The sequence below is a fragment of the Jatropha curcas genome, chromosome 8 (assembly GCF_041381405.1).
Source record: "Jatropha curcas cultivar XTBG-Jc1 chromosome 8, XTBG_Jcur_1.0, whole genome shotgun sequence".
Lineage (NCBI taxonomy): Eukaryota > Viridiplantae > Streptophyta > Magnoliopsida > Malpighiales > Euphorbiaceae > Jatropha > Jatropha curcas.
In genome coordinates, this window is record NC_143158.1 from 4,462,405 (window position 1) to 4,483,544 (window position 21,140).

The 21,140-nt window shown below is 33.6% G+C and overlaps 2 protein-coding genes across 3 annotated transcripts; one reads left to right on the forward strand and one right to left on the reverse strand.

The window, feature by feature from the left end:
• Positions 1-204: 204 nt before the first annotated feature.
• HB-8 (homeobox-leucine zipper protein ATHB-8) lies at positions 205-7,125 on the forward strand. The gene is made up of 19 exons (XM_012221986.4): positions 205-633; positions 752-977; positions 1,095-1,254; positions 1,591-1,694; positions 1,851-1,941; positions 2,653-2,748; positions 2,834-2,947; positions 3,042-3,125; positions 3,214-3,369; positions 3,457-3,531; positions 3,767-3,873; positions 3,954-4,146; positions 4,775-4,960; positions 5,095-5,172; positions 5,336-5,470; positions 5,598-5,923; positions 6,071-6,170; positions 6,572-6,721; positions 6,824-7,125. Exons 2-19 carry the CDS (start codon positions 757-759, stop codon positions 6,968-6,970), a joined length of 2,523 nt encoding a protein of 840 aa, XP_012077376.1. The 5' UTR covers positions 205-633; positions 752-756; the 3' UTR covers positions 6,971-7,125.
• Positions 7,126-12,251: 5,126 nt separating this feature from the next.
• Positions 12,252-16,328, reverse strand: LOC105638212 (Leucine-rich receptor-like protein kinase family protein). Of its 2 annotated transcripts, none has more exons than XM_089725276.1 (4): positions 16,172-16,328; positions 16,042-16,083; positions 13,281-15,878; positions 12,252-12,835 (listed from the first exon to the last, which is right to left on the reverse strand). In XM_089725276.1, exons 3-4 carry the CDS (start codon positions 15,808-15,810, stop codon positions 12,468-12,470), a joined length of 2,898 nt encoding a protein of 965 aa, XP_089581402.1. In that variant the 5' UTR covers positions 15,811-15,878; positions 16,042-16,083; positions 16,172-16,328; the 3' UTR covers positions 12,252-12,467. The 2 variants fall into 2 exon arrangements, with proteins under 2 accessions (XP_089581402.1, XP_012077378.1); XM_012221988.4 differs by having other exon boundaries at positions 13,281-15,884.
• Positions 16,329-21,140: the final 4,812 nt, after the last annotated feature.

Consider the following 21,140-nt stretch of genomic DNA (forward strand, 5'->3'; position numbering starts at 1 on the left):
AAAAATATGGTGAAATGAGATGAAACAAAGCAGAGGCAGGACCATCAGTAAAAGAAACAGGAAACACCATCAATAGCAAAAGAATAAAAAAGGAAGGAGAGAGGAAAGATCCCAATCAAAAATTTTAAAAGAAAAATGAATAAATAAAAAAAGAAAGAAAGAATTAATAATGATTTGATGTAAGAAGGAGGATGTGAACACAAAACAAAAACAAAAGAAAACAAAACAAAAAACATGCTCTGATATTTCTGTCTGGTATTTGGGGTGTTTTCTCTTTTAACCATCCCAATCCCAATCTCAATATCACCCATACTCTCCATTTGCTCTTTTGCCCTTTTTCTTTTTCTTCTTTAATAGACAAACTCAGGTTTTAACACTCCTCTTAAAAACTCTCCATCTTCTTCTCTTTTACATATTTTTCTACACCTTATCTTATTATCATGTTCAAGGCATTTCCCAGAGAAAGTCCCTTCATTTCTTTTCCATAAAGACGCAAACTTTACATACCTAAGAGTGTGTGTGTGTGTGTAAGAGAGAAAGAGTCTTGATATACAAATTCTATTTCAAAAGCTTCATGTTATTGATTTGAGGCAGGAGGGCGGCGACCCGATCTGCGCCCAGTTTCCTGAAACGGTAGATCAACTCACTATTATCTATTGTTAAAAGAATCTCCGTTTTCTTTTTTCTGGGTTCTTTTGTTTTTCTTTTAGTTGGTGTTTTAATGGTGGAAGCTGGAAAATACATGATACAGAAGTGATGATGGCGGTAACTTCGGCCTGCAAGGATGGGGGAAACAAGATACAAATGGACAACGGTAAGTACGTTAGGTACACACCGGAGCAGGTGGAAGCGCTTGAGAGACTCTACCATGAATGTCCTAAACCGAGCTCTATGCGTCGCCAACAGTTGATTAGGGAATGTCCTATTCTCTCCAATATAGAACCTAAACAGATCAAAGTTTGGTTCCAGAATAGACGGTACTTTCTCTTCTCCTCTTTAACTTCAGCTTGCTTAACCGTTTTGCTTGATACCAGATAAAGATAAAGGTGTAATATTTACCTTTCATTGTTTTTCTTTATGATTTGCTTTTACAGATGTAGAGAGAAGCAAAGAAAAGAGGCATCGCGGCTTCAAGCTGTGAATAGGAAGTTAACGGCGATGAACAAGCTGTTAATGGAGGAGAATGATAGGTTGCAAAAGCAAGTTTCGGAGCTCGTCTATGAGAACAGTTATTTTCGCCAACAAACACAAAATGTAAAAACCGGACGAATTTATTTATTTATTTATTTAATTTTTACTCTCTTTTCTACCGTCTAGGAAATAGAAGAAATATAAAATCTAGATGATTCTTAGTCATGTGGCTTTAATCTCTCTGTTTAAAATAGATAAGGCCAGTAATTAATTATTTAATACCAGTAGAAATATAAGTTAATTTTGTGAAAAATTGTTTCTTTTTTATCAATTAGATTAGATAAGATTAAATTTGAGGTTAAGAATCTGCTGGAAACATTTTTGCATCTGGGAATTCGATTTTATTTTAGTTTTAGAAGTTTTAAATTGTGGATTTTGAGTTTTTTCTGTGTCTTGCAGGCGACCAACCTTGCCACCACAGATACAAGCTGTGAATCGGTGGTGACCAGTGGTCAGCACCATTTGACTCCTCAGCATCCACCAAGAGATGCCAGTCCTGCAGGGTTAGTGGAGTTGCTTCCTTATTTTCCTTTCGTTTATTTTTCCTTGAAAAATGGTTCATGTTGGGTCCTTTTCTGTTGTCAGTTTGTACAATCCCCTTGTTTTGTATTGTGTGCTTTGGGTGCTTATTCTTTGTATCTTTTTTGTATCTTTTCCAGACTTTTGTCCATTGCAGAGGAGACTTTAGCAGAGTTTCTTTCAAAGGCCACTGGAACTGCTGTGGAGTGGGTCCAAATGCCTGGGATGAAGGTTACTACTCACTTTACCTTCATTATTATTGTACATTGTGTTTAACCTTATTCCATAATCCTTTGTCGTCATTCATGAAATTAAAACTAAAGAAGGGACAAAAACTTTGCTAAACTTCTAAGCAATGTCCACATCACATCATACAAATCTCTTGGATACGGCTGTCCTATTCTTTTCACATGTTAATATGTCTCCCCTTTTTCGTAGTAATTAACAAGTTTCAGGAATCTTGAATATAACAAAAGAATGTCAGATTGGTTTATTTATTATTAATATTTTAAATACAACTTCAAGTTGTAATGGAAAATCGGAGATTGAGTTTTCAAGGTTTGTAGTCTGCCAAAACGGATGTACAGAGCCTCTTGCTATTTCCTGTTAAACTGTCTCATTAATTCGTACATTGTTGTTTTAATGAGAAACAAGAAAAGAGACCACAACTTGTGCCATTTGTCCTTCCTTTCTTTGGAAGGATTATTTAAACAGCATGATTGGCCTGGACGCCACTATAATAATATTTCAGGCCTCATGCTTCCTTGTTGCTCCTTTCTTGAGAACAGCAGAACTTGCATTTTAATGTTTGAAATGCTACAATTGATTGCAATGCTGATATTTGCTTTTTCTTCCTTTTCTTTCTTTTTTAATTGGTAGTGCAAATTTTTGCTTCTTTTATGTAATATTTTTTTCTTCTTCTTTATTGGTGTTCTTCTGCAGCCTGGTCCGGATTCCATTGGAATCGTTGCTATTTCTCATGGTTGCCCTGGTGTGGCAGCACGTGCATGCGGCCTTGTGGGTCTAGAACCTACTAGAGTAAGTTCCACTATGCTTGATATAGTGGGTGCATACAGTGCTTGGTTTCGATTTGTTGAAAAAATATTTGTTAAAAACTGTGTAGGTTGCTGAAATCCTTAAAGATCGGCCATCGTGGTACCGTGATTGCCGAGCTGTGGATGTTCTAAATGCATTATCCACTGGAAATGGTGGAACTATTGAACTGCTTTACATGCAGGTAGGTCCTATTTGTTTTTTCAGCGGTCATTTCTAGAATATAATTGAGGCCATTTCTGCTAAGTTTTCTTTTTACCTTTTTGATGGGGGTTTAGCTTTATGCGCCTACAACTTTGGCACCAGCTCGTGACTTCTGGTTACTACGCTACACTTCTGTTTTGGAGGATGGCAGTCTTGTGGTGTGTTTCCAATAAAAAATGTCTCATTCCGGTGGAATTTGTTTAAACTCACTTGAAAGTTAATGTATTTGATTGTCCTGCTTATAAGGTCTGTGAGAGATCACTTAACAACACCCAGAATGGTCCAAGTATGCCACCTACACAGCATTTTGTGAGGGCGGAAATTCTACCAAGTGGCTATCTGATTAGACCTTGTGAAGGAGGTGGATCAATTATTCATATAGTTGATCACATGGACTTAGAGGTATAAAAGCCACAATGTTACATGTTCTGAAGCATATCATTTCTTTCGGTTGATGACTTAACTATTTTGGCGTTTATATTTCTTTAGCCTTGGAGTGTACCTGAAGTGTTGCGCCCGCTCTACGAGTCATCAACATTGCTAGCTCAGAAGACAACAATGGCGGTAAGCCTTTCCATTTTGTAATATATTTTCAATTATATTTTTCTATTTTGCCCCAAGTAAATATAAATTTTGTGGTTTCTAACCTGGAAATTTTGGTATTGTAAAGGATGGATGGTGTAATCTTGATAGAAATCATCTTAACTTTTGGATTTTGGCATCACTATAATAAGATATAAAGACTATATAATGGAAGCAAAAGTCTCGAGCTCTAACGTGGCCTTAGTAATTAATGCAGGCTTTGCGACATTTGAGGCAGATTTCTCAAGAAGTTTCTCATCCAAACGTCTCTGGTTGGGGGAGAAGGCCTGCTGCTTTACGTGCACTTAGCCAGAGGCTGAGCAAGTATATGTCTTTAATTATTTGATATTCATATATGAATAGTATTAGCATTATGCAGTGCTCTTACAGATTCTGTTCTGCAGGGGCTTTAATGAAGCTGTTAATGGGTTTAATGATGAGGGGTGGACTATGTTGGAAAGTGATGGCATTGATGATGTTACAGTTCTTGTGAACTCATCTCCTGGAAAGATGATGGGTCTAAATATTTCTTATGCCAGTGGATTTCCATCTATGAGCAATGGAGTGCTTTGTGCGAAGGCATCCATGTTATTACAGGTAAGGATTTCAGATATAGTGCACACATGTGCTTGATGCCAGCAGGAAAGCTGCAGTCTTCAAAATTATCTTTGCGCTAACATGCAGAATGCTGAAATTAGGAAGTTCTTGAATATTGAGTTTAAAGAACTCACTACTTTTCTGCAAAAACTTACCTTTTTGTCCACCATTTCTTCATGGTCAACAAAGAGATTCTTAGAGGGATGATCAAATTGCTTGGGGAAGAATGGAACAAAATAATTCTAGTCTCAAATCACTTCTTGTGCATTACTTTTGAGGCTATTGTGCGAGCAAGTCTTGGTTAAGGCTGAAAATAGCACATGATTACCTTGGGTAATCTTTTAATATTCATCCAACTTACATTTAACTTGCAGTTAGAAATTCTGGCAGTCTTAGTTCTCTTAAAGTTGGAATGAATCTATTTTAAGTTCATGCTGTATTGACATAGAAGTTTAATTCAAATACTTGGCAACTGTTTTTTTTTTTTTTTTTTTTTTTTTTTTAAAGTGTCATCCCCTAGTATTAGAAATCTTTTCTTAATGCAATAAGTCTTTGTGGTTGCTGTTCTTATAATTTCATGTCATGGAATGCCACTTTAATTGTCCAAATGTGGGCTTCTGTATTGCAGAATGTTCCTCCAGCAATACTTCTTAGGTTCTTACGTGAACATCGATCAGAGTGGGCGGACAGTGGAATTGATGCTTATGCAGCTGCTGCTGTTAAAGCCGGTCCCTGTACCTTGCCGGTGTCTCGAGCTGGGAATTTTGGGGGTCAGGTTATTCTTCCCTTGGCTCACACAATTGAGCATGAGGAGGCAAGTAAATTAGTTCTGACTAGAGTCACTTTTAATGATTGGCCTTTCAATGGCATCAACCTTGTGTAGATATTCCTGGTTGTCATCAGTTAATGCAATGAAATAATTGGTAGCACTCTTTTTGTTTATTACAGTTTATGGAGGTAATTAAACTTGAAAATATGGGCTATCGGGAGGACATGATCATGCCTGGTGACATCTTCCTCTTGCAAGTAAGTACTTCATTTATCATACTAGTTAGGTTTTCTATGCAATAGAATATGAAGATATGGAATTTTCTAAATTGTTTTGTCAAGTTTATTTTCTAAATTGAACTTTCTTTGCCTGATCAAACACTTATGGTTTCTTATGTTCTTGGTTTCATTGTTTCCCTAGCTTTGTAGTGGAGTGGACGAGAATTCTATTGGCACCTGTGCTGAACTCATCTTTGCTCCCATCGATGCCTCTTTTTCTGATGATGCACCTATAATTCCTTCTGGTTTCCGCATTATCCCTCTTGATTCCCGGGTGGTGAGTATTATGTTAGTCATACCTGAAAAAATTCTTTGTATTATAGAAGTCTTGATAATCCTTATTTTCCATTAAGCATTCTTCATTTGAATTGATCCTTTAATTTTTGACTATTAATGTGATGTAGGACGCCAGTAGTCCCAACCGTACCCTTGATCTTGCTTCTGCTCTTGAAATTGGACCTTCTGGAAACAAAGCATCTGGTGATTTTTCAGGCCACTGTGGGAGCACAAAATCAGTAATGACAATAGCATTCCAGTTTGCCTTTGAAATGCACCTTCAAGACAATGTTGCATCAATGGCTCGGCAGTATGTTCGCAGTGTTATAGCCTCTGTTCAAAGGGTTGCATTGGCTCTTTCTCCTTCTCGTTTTGGTTCCCATGAGGGTTTCCGGACACCACCTGGCACTCCTGAAGCCCACACGCTTGCACGTTGGATATGCCAAAGTTATAGGTGTGGCACTTGAATCCTTTATCAAGGATCTGTCGACCTATGATCTGCTTAGCAAGTAGAAAGGCAACAACAATGAATCAAAATAAAATCTGCCTGTTTATCTCTTTCTTCTCCACCAGTGGATATAACTTTTGATCTTCTTTACAGATGCTATTTAGGCGTGGAGCTCCTCAAGAGTGAAGGAAGTGAATCCATTCTGAAATCCCTTTGGCATCACTCTGATGCAGTTATGTGCTGTTCTTTGAAGGTACTTCTTTTGACTCTGATTTGTTTCTTTAAAAATGTGCACTGTACTGTGTCAATTTCATGTCAATGAAAGGAAAAAAAAAAGGAGAATTCATGTAAATTTCAGCAGAGTCCTCAAATAACCCACCATTATGGAATGGCAATTGGTGCTTACTCTTAAGCAGTAGCATTAACCTATCTGCTTAGCTGCACAGAGTAATCCATTGGCACAATCAGCCGTTAATGTGTTGCTAATAATGACTTGTCAGTACTTAATGAGAATTCTCTGCTATTGTTCTTTTCAATAACTTGTTATATTTATTTTTATTACTCTGTTTATGCTTTTTTTTTTTTTCTGTTCAAATTGTTGTATATAATATAAATGTCTATCAGATGTATTAACATACGTAATTTTATATGCAGGCTCTGCCGGTTTTCACATTTGCAAATCAAGCAGGACTCGACATGCTGGAGACAACTTTGGTTGCTCTTCAAGACATCACTTTGGAAAAGATATTTGACGACAATGGAAGGAAGACTTTGTGCTCAGAGTTCCCTCAAATAATGCAGCAGGTATACTACTACAAAATCCACTAAACACAAAACTTCAAATACATAAAAAAGAAAAATACTTCACAAATCGGTTAATTAACTTGCTGTCAATTATACTGGCAGGGCTTCATGTGCCTTCAGGGTGGTATCTGCCTATCGAGCATGGGAAGGCCAGTGTCCTATGAGAGAGCAGTTGCATGGAAGGTGTTAAATGAAGAAGAGACTGCTCACTGCATTTGCTTCATGTTCATCAATTGGTCTTTTGTTTGAAACTGAAAAAGAACATCAAAATCTGGAAAAGAAAAAATAGCAGTAGATTAGAACAATCTTTTTCTTCTTTTTTTCCCTGTCTTCTGGTATGGATGAAGCTTTTAATATTGTTATGAGCATTCTTCAACAGTAACATCAGGGCCCCATTCTTTTTATATTCTGCTTTTATTTTTTATTTATGAATCACACTATGTTTAGATATAACTCCCTCTAATCTAGAGTAATTACAAAAATCCACTGGGAGCATCTTTCCATAAGCTAACATTTCTTGGTTCAAAATGTGGGCTGCACAGTATGCAGAACTTACTATTTGTCTGCTTCAAATGTGGTCACTTGTTCAAATCAAGTTCTGTAATTGTTAGAGGCTTGAGATTTCTTTTGGGAGATGCTAATCAGCTTAATTAGGATATCTTTTGAGAGATTCCATATTAGAATTTTCTATTTTGTTCTCTTCCACTAATAATAGTTGTAAAATATGCTTCTGTAATGAAATGATAATAATGTAAATTAGAAATAAAAAAAATAATTAAGATAACAAATAAAATAAAATTAGATAATGTAAGGTTAGCATCTTCCACGTAAGTGTTTTCAATCTATTTGGTGTATTGCTTTTACATGTCATTTCAATATCCATTTTTTCAGAAAATGTTAAAACATCCATCTGATTGAATTGATAGCTTGCCTAATTTGATCCAGAAAATGACTTTTCTCTTTCATTTTTGGAGGAGAGAACAACAAAACACCATCAATCTTGTAAACTTGGAATGCAATTATAATAACCTGTAAGTGTTTTGCGTAAACCAGACGGGAAAAATTTCTCCCAACAGCAAAAAATTCCCGTGACGGCAGGAAAAAAAATATTTTTTCGGGGGCATTTCAATTTTCTTTTCCTTTTTGAATTAAGAAATCTTTCTCCGGAGCCAATCACTTGGTTTTGCTTTTTTAAAGAATTAAGGGAATTAGAGACGTCATTTGCAAAAAAAATTAGCCATTTCTGTTTGTGCTTGCAAAAACGAAAATACCCATTTGCTTGATATACTGCACTAATTGTGTTAAATGAAGAGGGTTAATCAAATGGAACGCACGTGTATCCAATTATATTATTATCCCAATATTTTTTTTTTTTTTTTTTTTTGAAAAAAAGAACCCAACCAGTTGTCTCAAACCATAGAAGCATTCATGAAAAATGTTCGTCATGTTATATACAAGCAAACCGATGAAAAGAAGAGAAAAGAAAAATTAAAGACATGAACGCTTTCTTCCCCCATAATTAATTGAATCAAAGAACAGCATTTAATTTTTTGCAAAGAAAAGAAGAAAAAGAAAGGCATTGACAGAGAAAAAGGAACTTTTTAAATACAAAGAAAAAAGCCAAAGAACCTTTTTCATGGTCTCCAAGGAGTATAATTGATATCTTGAGACTTTTAAGATAAGAACACTTCCAATATCAGTATATTTGATATCTTTGCCAGCAAAATTTAGCTGTTTTGTCCTTATAATGTCAGCTAGTTTAATTTTATATGTTTAGCCTCATCTTTAATGGTGGAATCTTCTAACTATGTAAGCTTTCTCTTCTTCTGATTGAGCAAAAGAGAAAGAAAAGGGTTTTTGTCAATGCCATCATTGCTGTGAGAGAAGGTAGGTGGGGGAAAAAAAAAACCCTAGGCACCATCATTACAATATGGAAGCTAAAGTGGGTCACAAGAAAGGTTTGTGGCCAAACTCCATTTTTACATTATCTCTTTAATCTTTTACTTAATTTTAAACTTAGTGGGTGTCTGTGTGCATTTAGTGCTTCATTAAGAACACAAACTTTATATCAGATAGATAAATATTGAATTAAATTATATATGTTGATACTCTTTCTCTCTCTCTTTCTGTTATCTTTTTAGTAAAATTTTGAATTTCTCAAGTAGCTAGGTTTTAGATTTGAATGGAAAGTGTATGAAATGGAAGAATTAGTTCTGATAATGTGAAGTCAATCAATATAACTTTCTCCATGATCTTAAAAGGTAATAAAGTGTCCAACAGAAGGAAGAAAAGCAATGATTCATTTAGATACTCTAAAAATACATTAAAAAGTTATAATTAAAACACAAAAAAGGTCTGCATATATGTAGATAGTCTCTGTGTATTCATATCTTTGAAACATTAGGTCATAATTAGATCATATATATATATATATATAGAAATTGTTGGTTTATTATTATATCTGTCAGCTGCTAATTATATAAAGGAATTAATCAACATGCATTTGTATGATAAATCAACAAAAATTCATTGGATTTTGTTTTATTTTAATTTAAATTCATTTACATGAATTATTACTTCAGATATAGGCATGTTTAATTCAACAATTTACTATTGGCAGTTATCAGTCAGGGTCTGTTTAGTAAAATTAGGGAAATTACTTGTCTAGACTGCACCCATAACCATGCTTACGGACCAAACCAATCATAGTAAGGATTTTTTTTACAGTGTATGAGTGGGACCATGGAGGTCTAGGTAAAATTTTCCTCCAAAATTAGTTGTTTTATTAGTTTTTAACTGTTTTTAATAATATTTAGTTATTTTGAGTAGTTTTGCATAAAACACTAAAAAACTAAACATTACAAAGGTTACCTTTTATTAAACGTTATCTTAATTTTTTAAAATAGTTCAAACGCTATGTTACCGAATATTATAAAAAATAACTTTTAGTTTTTTTAATAGACATTTAAAAAGCTATTTCCGAACATAATTTTAATAAAATTTAGTCTCATTACACTGGTCCCTCTAAGAGAGAGAGAGAGAGAGAGAGAGGAGTTGAAACTTGAAACATTAAATTAGTTTTGAAGGTAAATTTGAATCTTCATAAAGAAAAAAGAAAACTTTCTTGGTTTGAATGTGTAGAGATTCATATCTATCTACAAAGATGAGTAGCAATGAGAGGACTTTGACCATGCCATTGTCTGTGAAGAGAAGGCAAAAGTCTTGAAATATGAGGACAAAAGCATGCATAAAGGGGAATGCATTTTCTTTCACTGCCTTAAAGCATAAACTTTTTGATCTCTCTCTAACACACATATATATGCAGAGCTTTCTGGTTGTGCACTAGTTCTTGGCCTCTCTTTCTTTTTCTTGGCCATTTCTCTATAAGTCTATATAACTCTAAAAGAAACCAAATGAAAGACCGACAAAGGAGACAAACAATATGATTAAATCATCAGGGATATATATATATTACACGCTACAATATGTAATAGTGGTCCCTTGAAGCATGAACAGTAGTATTTTTGTTGGCTAGCGCTATTTGACCTAACTTGGTTTCTGATGATCAGGACCATTGATTGATCAAATTCTGAGTAGTACACTATGGGCAGAATAGAAGTTGCAGGGACTTTCAACTTGTGTTTTTGCCTTGGAATGCGTTTAAAGTGATCAAAAAGCCCAAATTATTAAAATTCAAAACCCATTTTCCTACATCCATGCAGCTTTTTTTTGTTAATCTCAGAGCTTCAGATCATGAACCTTACTTCATATATAATTAAAAGTATTTCGAGGAGAGGGGATGCTGGATATTATTAATATTTTACAATATTGAACTGTCTATAATAAGATTTTCTTGTTTATTTTGTGTTTTATTTCTTTTTTTTTTTTTTTTTTTTGTAAAAAAAAGGGATATATAAGCCTCATAATCAAGAAACACACAACATATTACGAGTAAGATTTTCCACATATAAAGGTCAACTGCGCTCAAGTAAAGAATTTGCAAGAAACAGGCATATATGCTTAATTTATTTGCGTTTTGGCATTGCTTATTTATAAAAAATAGAAGGAAAAAATCAAGAAATTAAAGTTAATAGAGACAAAAGGATGATGGAAAAATATCCAAAGACAGAAATAAAAAATTAAAATCCAAAGATACGAAGTTGGTGGATGCAAAAGAGTCCACATCTACAACCAAAAAAAAAATAAAATATAAAAACAAACAAAAAAAAAAAAAAAACAAAGAAAACTATATGCCACTATGAAGATTATTGATTGAACTTGAAGAACAAAGAAAAAAACAACAAACAGAAAATAATAATATCCTAGCTATAGCCATAGCCCATAGCACAATCCTAGCTAATATATATCTTTATATATGTGACATGCACTTTTTAGTACTATGAATTGTCACTCGAAAATGGAAGAGGATAGAGCATTCTGAAATTCGTAGTGCAGTTTTATTTTCAACTTCTACATCCACCCACCCACTTTCCATTATGCAGCAATACAGACAGAGATAAGAGTCTTAATTTGGCGACAGTGGGATATCCACTTTCTTGGTATCCCACCCAGTTATTCTAGTTTAGGCCATGCTCGACTCTGAAACTGTATTTTGCATTTGCCTACCACCACTACTTCAATTATAGGAGAGATGATATATATATATATATATATTATATTTGCAGGTTTATTTATTTTTTAGATTGATTCAGTTATGATTCGATTTGTGACCTCACAATTGTAAATGGATGTTTTTTAGTGTTGTTCTTGGTACATCCTTTCTTTTCTCCGGTTAGTTTGATCTGTATGTTAGAATTTGAACATACAATTTCATAATTTTAGATTAACTAAACCAAATTTTTTTTTAATTATTTTCTTAAGTTGCTAATTGGTCATTATATGGATGAAACAACACTTCAAACTACAGAATAAGAGTAGTCTTCCCTTGAATTCACAAAATTGATAAAAACACTTATGATCGATAAGATTTGAACTCGAATTCTTTCATAATTCTAGAGCAATTCTTAATTAGAAGTTGAAATTTAACCAATTTATTATTTTACACACTTTTAAATTTAAGTATATATGTAATTAGATTAAAACCAGCAATTAAGTATGTTAGAAAAATTATTATTAATGAGTTCTCCAACTAGAGCCGTGGTAGCATACCAAGGCATACCCCAGTGGTGAGTCCATATAACTCTGTCTCCTAATACAAAAAAAATAAAAAAAAAATAAAAAGGGGCTGCAGGCATGTAATGTCTTGCTCCACCAAATGAAGCCAACATGTACATGAATTTCTTTCTTTATGATGGTAAAATTGGACCGCGAAGCCCCAAAACTATCCAACACATGGGGAATCTCAAATTGGATGATGCGCATTGCCATTGGAGGGTTACAATCTTTGTTCATATCATAAACAGTCATAAAGTGCTGCCATAATGTTCAAGGTGACAAAAGAAGATATTGAAAGACACTTTACAAGTTGGCCTTTAATTAATCACAATATGCCTCTTTGAATATTATATAATTAAAAGAAAAAGTTATAATTCATATAATGCGGATTTAATATCTACATTTTTACACTCATCAGTAGTATGTATGTCAAACGAACCATACAAAACATTTGAGTAACAATCATTTTTAACATCTTATACTAGAAAATCCAATATATAATTAAAAAGGGAAAATGAAAAAGAAAAAAAAAATCAAAACGTGAACAAAAATTAGATGATGATGAAACAAACTAGAACCGCGATGAAGAAAGCTTTAAGCTTGAAACACAAGAACGACTTGTCGTCAAAGCAGAGTCGAGGGTTTTAAACACATGACTTGCACATGGTCGGGCTTTAGGGTCAGTGGCTGTGCAATGGAGAGCTAAATTCATTGTTTCAACAATCTCATTCTGATTCATCAATGCTTCTGCTTTGATCGTTTGATCAATCCACATGTCAAGATGACAATCTGAGTAGCAGTACCTGGCCCACTCAACAATGCTTTGGTGTACCCCGAATTCAGCGTCGCCGGGACTTTTTCCGGTCAATAGCTCGACCAGGATCAGACCAAATCCATACATGTCGCTCTTCTCATTGATGTCTTTCAAGTCTCTAGTTTCTGCAAGAAAATAATAAATAAACAAAAGAAATATCCAACATGAAATCTTGGTACAAAACATAAGAAACAATCATAATTATGTGAGCAGACCTAAAATGTCCCAACATTCCCAACAATAATAAATATAAATAATCAAATCTTAATTTGGTGCTATTAAATTGCAAGTATAATTTACTTGAAAAAGATAAACATATAAGACTAATTAATGATGCTTTACTTCAGGACTCTAATAATTTAATGTTGACCCATCATTGTTGTCCTCGTAGCAAATCTTTTTCGCATGCCCATACAGTAAAGTGTAAAACATAGGCGGTATATGACTACTTTCTCCTAATTAAATTGATATTTTATCTTTTATAAAAATTTATAGTATGTAAATAACAAATAAAATTACCTTTGTGGTCATGTAGAATATATGTTGGGAGGGGTAAATTTTGAGATTTACCTGGAGCAACGTAGGCAGAAGAAATGAAGAACTTGGTATCAGGAAGGCTTAATCTCAGGTGAGCTTCATCTCTTCCATCTACAATAATTTTCTCCGGGGAGATATAACCGACGGGAACACTTGGTGAACAATAACAGTGCAAGTACCGGAGAGCTTTCGCAATACTAATGGCAATTTTGCGCCGTCTTGCCCAACTTAAATTGTGAAGAATTTGAGTCAAATTTTTGCCTTCTATGTACTCGTAAACAAAAAATCCATCCCTATCCGACCGACAAATTCCGATTAATTTGATAATGTTTGGATGCTTGAGCTTACCAAATTCAGCAACCTGAGGCCAAAAATTTTGTGGAATTGCGTTCATGTCATTTATTTCTTTTACCATAAACTGCATGCCGTTTGCTATTGACCTTCCTTTGTATGAAAGCCCTTTCTTGCCTCTAGAGATGACATTTTCTTCTTTCTTGGACAGTAAAATGTCTTCAATTGTGACTGATTTTGGTCCCTTAGAATGGAAGAATTGCAATTCCCATATCCCATCTTCATTTTCCACTCGTTTCAGCTCTAAGCTCTTTCGTCCCCTAATTAACATAATCCCAAAAGCAATAAAAGCAACAACAACTAAACCACCAAGAATAAAAGCAAAATAGAGCCACCAAACGGGATTATTTTTTACTCTTGTGCATGGAGGCAAGCCACTAGAAGTATCACCGCCGCATAGTTCATTACCGGCAACTGAACTTGCGTTTATAGCAAGAAAAGCTCCTGTAGGTGGTAAACTACCTTGAAAATGATTGTAAGAGATATTCACTTGAACAAGCGACTCCACTGTACCTAAATTCTTTGGTATCTCGCCGGATAATTGATTATGGGATAAATCAAGCTGGCCAAGAACTGGCATTAAAGAAAAACCAGCAGGGATTCCACCAGAAAGCTGATTTTGGCTTAGGTCAAGACTTACAAGCTTCTTGCATGAAGATAACTCAACTGGGATTTGACCAGAGAGCTTGTTTCCACTTAAATTCAGTTGTACTAGCTCTGATAAACTCCCAAACTTCAAAGGAATAGTACCTGAAAATCTGTTTGAAGACAAATCCAAGTTTTCAAGCTTTTCGCTGCCAAATGAATCAGGCAAGCCTCCGAAAAATCTGTTTCTGGCCAAATTCAACATTTGAAGTGACTTCATCTCCCATTTTCTCGTATCAATTCTGCCTGAAAAATTATTACCTGATAAATCCAAGAAATAAACAAGTGGCAGCTTCGTGAACTCTTGCGGAATTTCACCAGATAAATTATTTTCTTGAAGACGTACTCGCTGCAAGCTTTTGCAAGTGCTCAAGCTCTTAGGGATTTCGCCTTCGAGTGAATTTGAGAACAGAATAAGCTTAAAGAGATTTCCTGACGTGCATAAACCTTGAGGAATTTTTCCGGTGAGAGAATTGGTGGAAAGGTCTATTATAGTGAGATTATTTTGCTTTCCAAGATCTTGAGGAATTTCACCTGAAAAGTTGTTGGCCCAAAGTTGAAGGACTTGGAGGCGAGGTAACGAACTTAAAGCGGTAGGGACTTTTCCAAAAAAGTTGTTGGAGAAAAGATGGAGAATTTCCAAGTTTTGCAACTGAGCTATAAGCTCTGGAATCTTACCGAAAAGAGAATTATCACTAAGATCAAGTGAAATCAACTTTCTGAGGCTGAAAATGGAGTCTGGAATTGTACCTGAAAGCTTGTTTTGATAAAGAAAGAGATACTGAAGATTAGTGAGGTTTCCTAAAGATGAGGGAATTGATCCAGTGAGATTATTATAAACAAGGTCAAGATGATTCAAGAAAGTTAATTCCCCTATTTCTTTTGGAATTTCTCCTAAAAGATTGTTGTAGCCTAAGTAAATCCATTTCAAGTTCTTCATTTGGCCTATTTCTTTTGGAATTCGACCCACTAACTGATTTGAAGCCAACGTCAAGAATTGCAAGCTTGTGATATTTGTTATAGAGATGGGAATTTCTCCCACTAAAACATTTCCACCAAGATCAAGAAACTTAAGTCTTGAAAAAGATCCAATTTCTTGAGGAATTTTCCCCGTAAGCATATTATTAGACAGATCTAATGTCTCCAGGGAAGGAATTGATCCCTCTGGTATAAAACCAGTGAAGTTATTGTTACTAAGGTTGAGATATCGAAGCGAATTAGCGCTTGAGAAAATGCGAGGAGCAATTTGACCAGAAAGCTGATTGCTTGAAAGATTTATCGTTTCAATATATGGCAATTGAAAGATTGACAAGGGAAGCTCGCCAGAGATATTTTTTCCTGGTAGATCAATGGCCTTAATGCCAAAAGAGTCGTTGTTGCAAGTTATTCCCTGCCATTTGCAAAAAGTCGTGGAAGGATTCCAGTTGGAAAGATATTGTAAAGGGTCGTTAATGGCAGATTTGAATTGTAAAAGTAGGTCAAGTTCCTCTGCATGTAACATGCGAGAATTATTCAAGAACAAGAACAAGAATATGAACAGCATTATTGGTTGTTTCTTGGGAGCCATTGATGATAGTATAACATCTACACGTAACAACAACCTCGTCTTTCTTGAAAAGAAGATGTTCCTCGGATCTGAAGCTATTAAAATGGCAAGAAAAAAAATATATTAACACGACTTTTTATATAGAAATGGAATCTTTCTTGAAAGTGTTTTATCATTGATTATTATTAACATAAGAAAAAATGGAAAAAATAGGAAAGCTGTTAATTAAACTGAATAAACTTAATTACTTACCTAATTTGCATGCATTTACAGTTGAACTAGGCACTGCAAAACCTGTGTCAAGCAAAAATACAATATGAATCCAAAGAAATAATACAAATAACAGTACAAGTTCAGGTAAAATGTCTGGTAATTTAATTACCTAGGAGACATGATTACAGCACAGTAAAATTCAAAGATAATGAAGATCACTGATGAGGGAAAACTTGGATTGAAAGAGAAGAAAGGGTTTGAAAGTATATAATGTGTATGTGTAGTGATGAGGAACAAATAGGGTGAGAGAGAAATGAAGAGCTTTTGAGTGTATAAATAGATGGTAGTTAAAGGACATAAAAGAAGGCATTGAATTGAGGAATAATTACAAAAGTGCACCTTGACTTTCTTTGAAGGAAGTTTGAACACGAACGATTAAAAGAGAAACAGGGACAGATGTTGGAAAAGCCTCTGATTTTGTCGGATATTACCAAAATACTCTTTTGACTGGCTTGGGATAGTGACAAGGATTTCTCTAACCGTTGAAAAACTTGAAAGTTTTCATTTTCTTTTTATAGGCCATGTGGATATGCCTTTGTTGTTGCACTTAATTACTAGGATTACACTCACATTTATCATTGATCATGTTCATATATGGTTTAGAGAATCCATCATTACACCAATTGGCAACAACATTTTAAACAACATTATAATTATGAAATGTTAAAAATGATGTTTGGTAAAAGTAATACAGTAATCTCCTAGGCATGTTAATTAATTAGTTAAGTAGGTAATTATGTAATTCATTCTAGGCGTAATTAATCTAAGTCAAACCATTATCAATTTTAGCAATATTAATTCTTTTAATCAACAAGCGGTTAATAGAAATATATTGCATTCTAGATAAACTTTACTAACAAAGTTAAATATTTGAATTTTGGAATACTACAATTAAGAGAGCTTACCTGAATATTATCCCAACAAAGCATTAATATTAATCAAATTACATTAATTAAAAAATGATTCCAAACAATGGATCAATTTGATTTGAAAAATACGAAGTCTCATCCCCTATAAAATTCAGAGTTTGCTAATTGGAAATGGCTTCTTAGAATAAACCATATAATGTTAATCATGTAACATTATTAGCTTTTAATATTTTATAAAAAATTATTTAAACAGCTAACAGCTGAACGCTATTAAAATGGCTAACGGTTATCAAAACAATTAATTTGCCGATCAAATTGTAGTATTCTCATCCCAATAAAATTCAGAGTTTTCCGGCTGAAAATGGTTTCTTAAAATGTTGGGGCATGCAGTTAGATTTGAACACCTTTAATTAGTTTCTCCTTCTTCTTCTTGGCATGCAAAAGAGAGGCTTACTAATATTGCTTCAACCATGTATTTCTATAATGAGGCTTAGTTGGAATTCCCTAATCATTAAAGCATCTACCAATGTGTTGTCATTGGTTGTTTAATAAACTTTGTCAGAAGAAATTATGACAAATTATTAGTTCAGATTATTCCTCTTCCTTACTTTTGTCCACTCCATGCATTACACATATATGGGAGCTATCATAACTTGATGAAGCTAAAAAATATTGGCAACAGAGTGAAAATAAGTTGTTTAAATGAGGGCATTATTGGGAAATGAACATATCTCTCTACTCTCTGCATGTAGGAAAAGGAAAATTGTTGAAACCCCTTTTGCTTGGACTGTTTATAATTGTCTTGGATTCTCTTTCTCAGTAGAAAGAGAAAAAAGAAAGCTTTTGAAAGAGTACAAACATAAAGGAACTGTTACGAAATGAGGCAAAGAGGAATGAGAAGAACAGAAAGAAAGTGGTCTAAATTTAAAAAAGAAAGAGAGAATGAAAGAAAAAGAAAAAAAGAAAAGTTGAGTGTCTTTACGTTATACTAATATAATGCTCGTGCGCTCTCTCTTTCTTGATCCCGCATTCATCGAAGAAGAACATGAAGAAGAAGAGGAAGTAGAGAGAGAGAAAGAGGGAGATAAAGAGGACCCACAATCTCTTTCTCGAAGGAATATACAGTGAATGGTCATTGTCAGATCCGGCATGCTGTGGTCACCTCCATTTTCTAGGGTTTTACACTAGTCTTAGTCTCTCCTTGCCACGCCCATTTTCCATCCTCCACTACCATGTATGCTTCTTCTTTCTCTCCCTTTAAAACCCTAGCTTTTGCTTTCTTGTTTAGTTTATGCATTTCTTGATGTTAACTACCAATTAGAGCGTATATTTACCTTTTTCTTTTTTTTTCTCTCCTTATTTTTTTATCAAGTCCAAATTTTCATGTTAATTCGATATAATTAACCATTTAGTTGTAATTCTAATAATTATGCTTAGCAAAAATTAATAAAATTTCCACCCTAGATGGTTAGCCCGATGGAAATTATGTTGGACAAATTTCTAGTGAGTCTAGATTCAATTCTTGAAAGCGTTCAAACAGCTAACTAACTTTTATTTAGACTTAAGCCCACCAATACTCATATATCATAACTCGTCATTTGCATTCGAGATAACTCCGATCCAGGTGGAGAGCATGAACTTATTATTCCAAACACCATCATATATTATTAAACCAAACTCATCAACTTATGTTCGTGAGTTGAATGTGATAATAATTGCACGATATATATTCCTTAAATATAGAAGTTGCAAGGAATATTCTATCTAAGTTTTAATTAATCTTCTACTGTTTTTGTATCCATGTATAATCTTTAAACCTGCTATGACAGAATAGATGCATGCATATATTTGTGGTGCTTTATTTGTCTTTTTTGGGCCGGGGAAGTCATCAACTACAGCAAAAGCAGAGGAATATTGAAAACATATATAATTCTTTAATTTGTACCGTACTACATATATAGTATAATTAATTAGTATATATACTTAGTATAATTAATTATTATATATATATGGTTCTCTGAACCCATATTTCATGATAACAAATAGAAAGGATTTTCTTTTTAAAATTAATGGTAAATTAAGTAGTAATCTTATATTTCTCAAAATAGCTCAAATCTTATTTTCAGTTTATTTTTTATTTTTTCTAATTATCATTTAAAATTATTATTCTTCTAGAACAACCACCCCAATATGGAGTACTTGTAACATTAGTAATTTAGTACTCATTATTAATTATCTTGGAACCTTCCAAATCGTAAGCTTAATATTCAGCTAGTGGCTCATCTTGTTGACTCATTTAGCATTACAATATAATTAAATATAAATTCATCCACTGGTCAATTAATTTCTTGGAGCAAAACTTGTGTGCTGCAACCCTGTATTCCACTGTTAATGTACTATATATATTAATTATTTATAATTATAATATCTTTTTTTTCAAATTTTGCTACTCATAATTGGTAATATATATATATAAATATATATGTGTCATAATCAGTTTATTCCCACCTTTATCGTTGGAGGAAAAAAAAAATTGAAAAAGTTCATTTATGCCCAATATGCTCTGTAAAGAGCATTACCCGTCAAAACTTAGGTTGATGTAGTGCTTTCATTTTTGTACTTATACTCGTTAATAATCTAATTAATTGAGCACTTTATTATTATTATTATTAGAGTTAAGTCTTCTTTGCCCTTAATTGAGATGAGCTAGGCCTGACGTGGAGTCGACCCATTTCCCTCGAATAAGGGTCTCTTTTTCTTTTTGCAACTTATGTAGGGTTATTGTGTTGTTAAATTAGTTAATGGTCCAAAAGACCACTTAGCTGAAACTTTAATTAACTATAGAAGATTAAATTAAGACTTCTGATTAGCAAAAGCATTAATTAATTTTTTTTACTTTTCTTTTTTTTTTTTTTAACTCAGAGAATATTGTTTGAATAATTTTTAATCAATGCATTATGATCTATAAATGTCGGGCGCAAGGGCCCATTGAGATTGTAACACCGGATTTCATTAGGTTTTAAGTCCTAATTGAGCACCACATGCATGCATGGCGTGTACATTGTTCATATCTTTCAAATATTTGCACATGAAACCCAGTAAGAACTATATCCTTTGGTGATCTTCTTAAAAGGAATTCACATACAGTAAATCTTTTAATTTCAGCATATCAATGGATTTTATGTAAATGTCTTACTTGGCACAGAAAAACTAGAGGAAGGTGTAGCTGTTGTTTTTTCAGTGATTAGGTTTGAAATTACATTTATTTCAATACAATTATTAATAATAATAACATTTATTTCAATATAATTTTAAATTTAATAACTACAACATCGTTGTAATAGAAATCACCTTATAACAACTAAATTCAACGGAGCAAGATATGCTTGATTCGAGAAAAGTAGATTAGAATAATGTAATTTTCAAGAAAGTACATAAAATATCTGTTTTTGAATCAATTCTACTTTCTAGGAACGTCCGTCATCTAACTTCTTAATTAAACGCAATTAAATTTATTAATTTATCTTATCATTTAAATATACTTAAATTTATATTATGAACATTATTATCTTTTATTATTTGAAAGTAATTTATTTTCAAGAAGTCCATCTGTATATTATTAAGAAATATACTACCCAAAAGATATGAGATTTCGAAGCAAACGAGCCCTATTTCCGGTTTAATGAATAAAGTCCATGTGTAATGTGAATAAATCAATTAAATTGATTATAATTGCGAAGGTCAAGATAAGCATGCATGGTGTAGAAGTAGTAGAAATTTTGGCAAAGTGCAAGTTGTTTTCACAATGGACCCTGCAATCCTAATCTCAAAGAACCATAATTCAACCAAATGCCTAAAAATTCACACAAAGAGATGGTCCATCCATATCCTTTTGATTATTTTTTTTGAATACCTAAAGCTGGGAGTCTATTGCACGTGTGGTACTTACGTGCTATGTGAGATTTAGGACCAAATAGGGCTAAAATTTAATTTAATTAATACTATTTCGCAAATATTTAGAAATTTGGAACTTGGGACCCTTAAGCAATTATTGCACTCAATTATAAACATGAACCCTAACATTTTGAATAGGCTTAGGTCCACCCATATGGAGCTAACAGTTTGCAAAATGGCATTCAATTTATGGCACAATAATCACAATTTCAATCTAATAAAAAACAAAATCAGGTGTACTAAATTAGTTTTTGC

Bases quoted from the DNA above. Each gene is read 5' to 3' on its own strand.
- HB-8 (XM_012221986.4), top strand. From the start codon at position 757: ATGATGGCGGTAACTTCGGCCTGCAAGGATGGGGGAAACAAGATACAA. The intron at 1,695-1,850 runs GTTAGTGGAGTT...TATCTTTTCCAG, and splicing joins AGAGATGCCAGTCCTGCAGG to ACTTTTGTCCATTGCAGAGG. The intron at 5,471-5,597 runs GTGAGTATTATG...AATGTGATGTAG, and splicing joins TCCCTCTTGATTCCCGGGTG to GACGCCAGTAGTCCCAACCG.
- LOC105638212 (XM_089725276.1), bottom strand. From the start codon at position 15,810: ATGGCTCCCAAGAAACAACCAATAATGCTGTTCATATTCTTGTTCTTG. The intron at 12,836-13,280 runs GTAAATCTCAAA...ATTTTCTTGCAG, and splicing joins TTCTGCCTACGTTGCTCCAG to AAACTAGAGACTTGAAAGAC.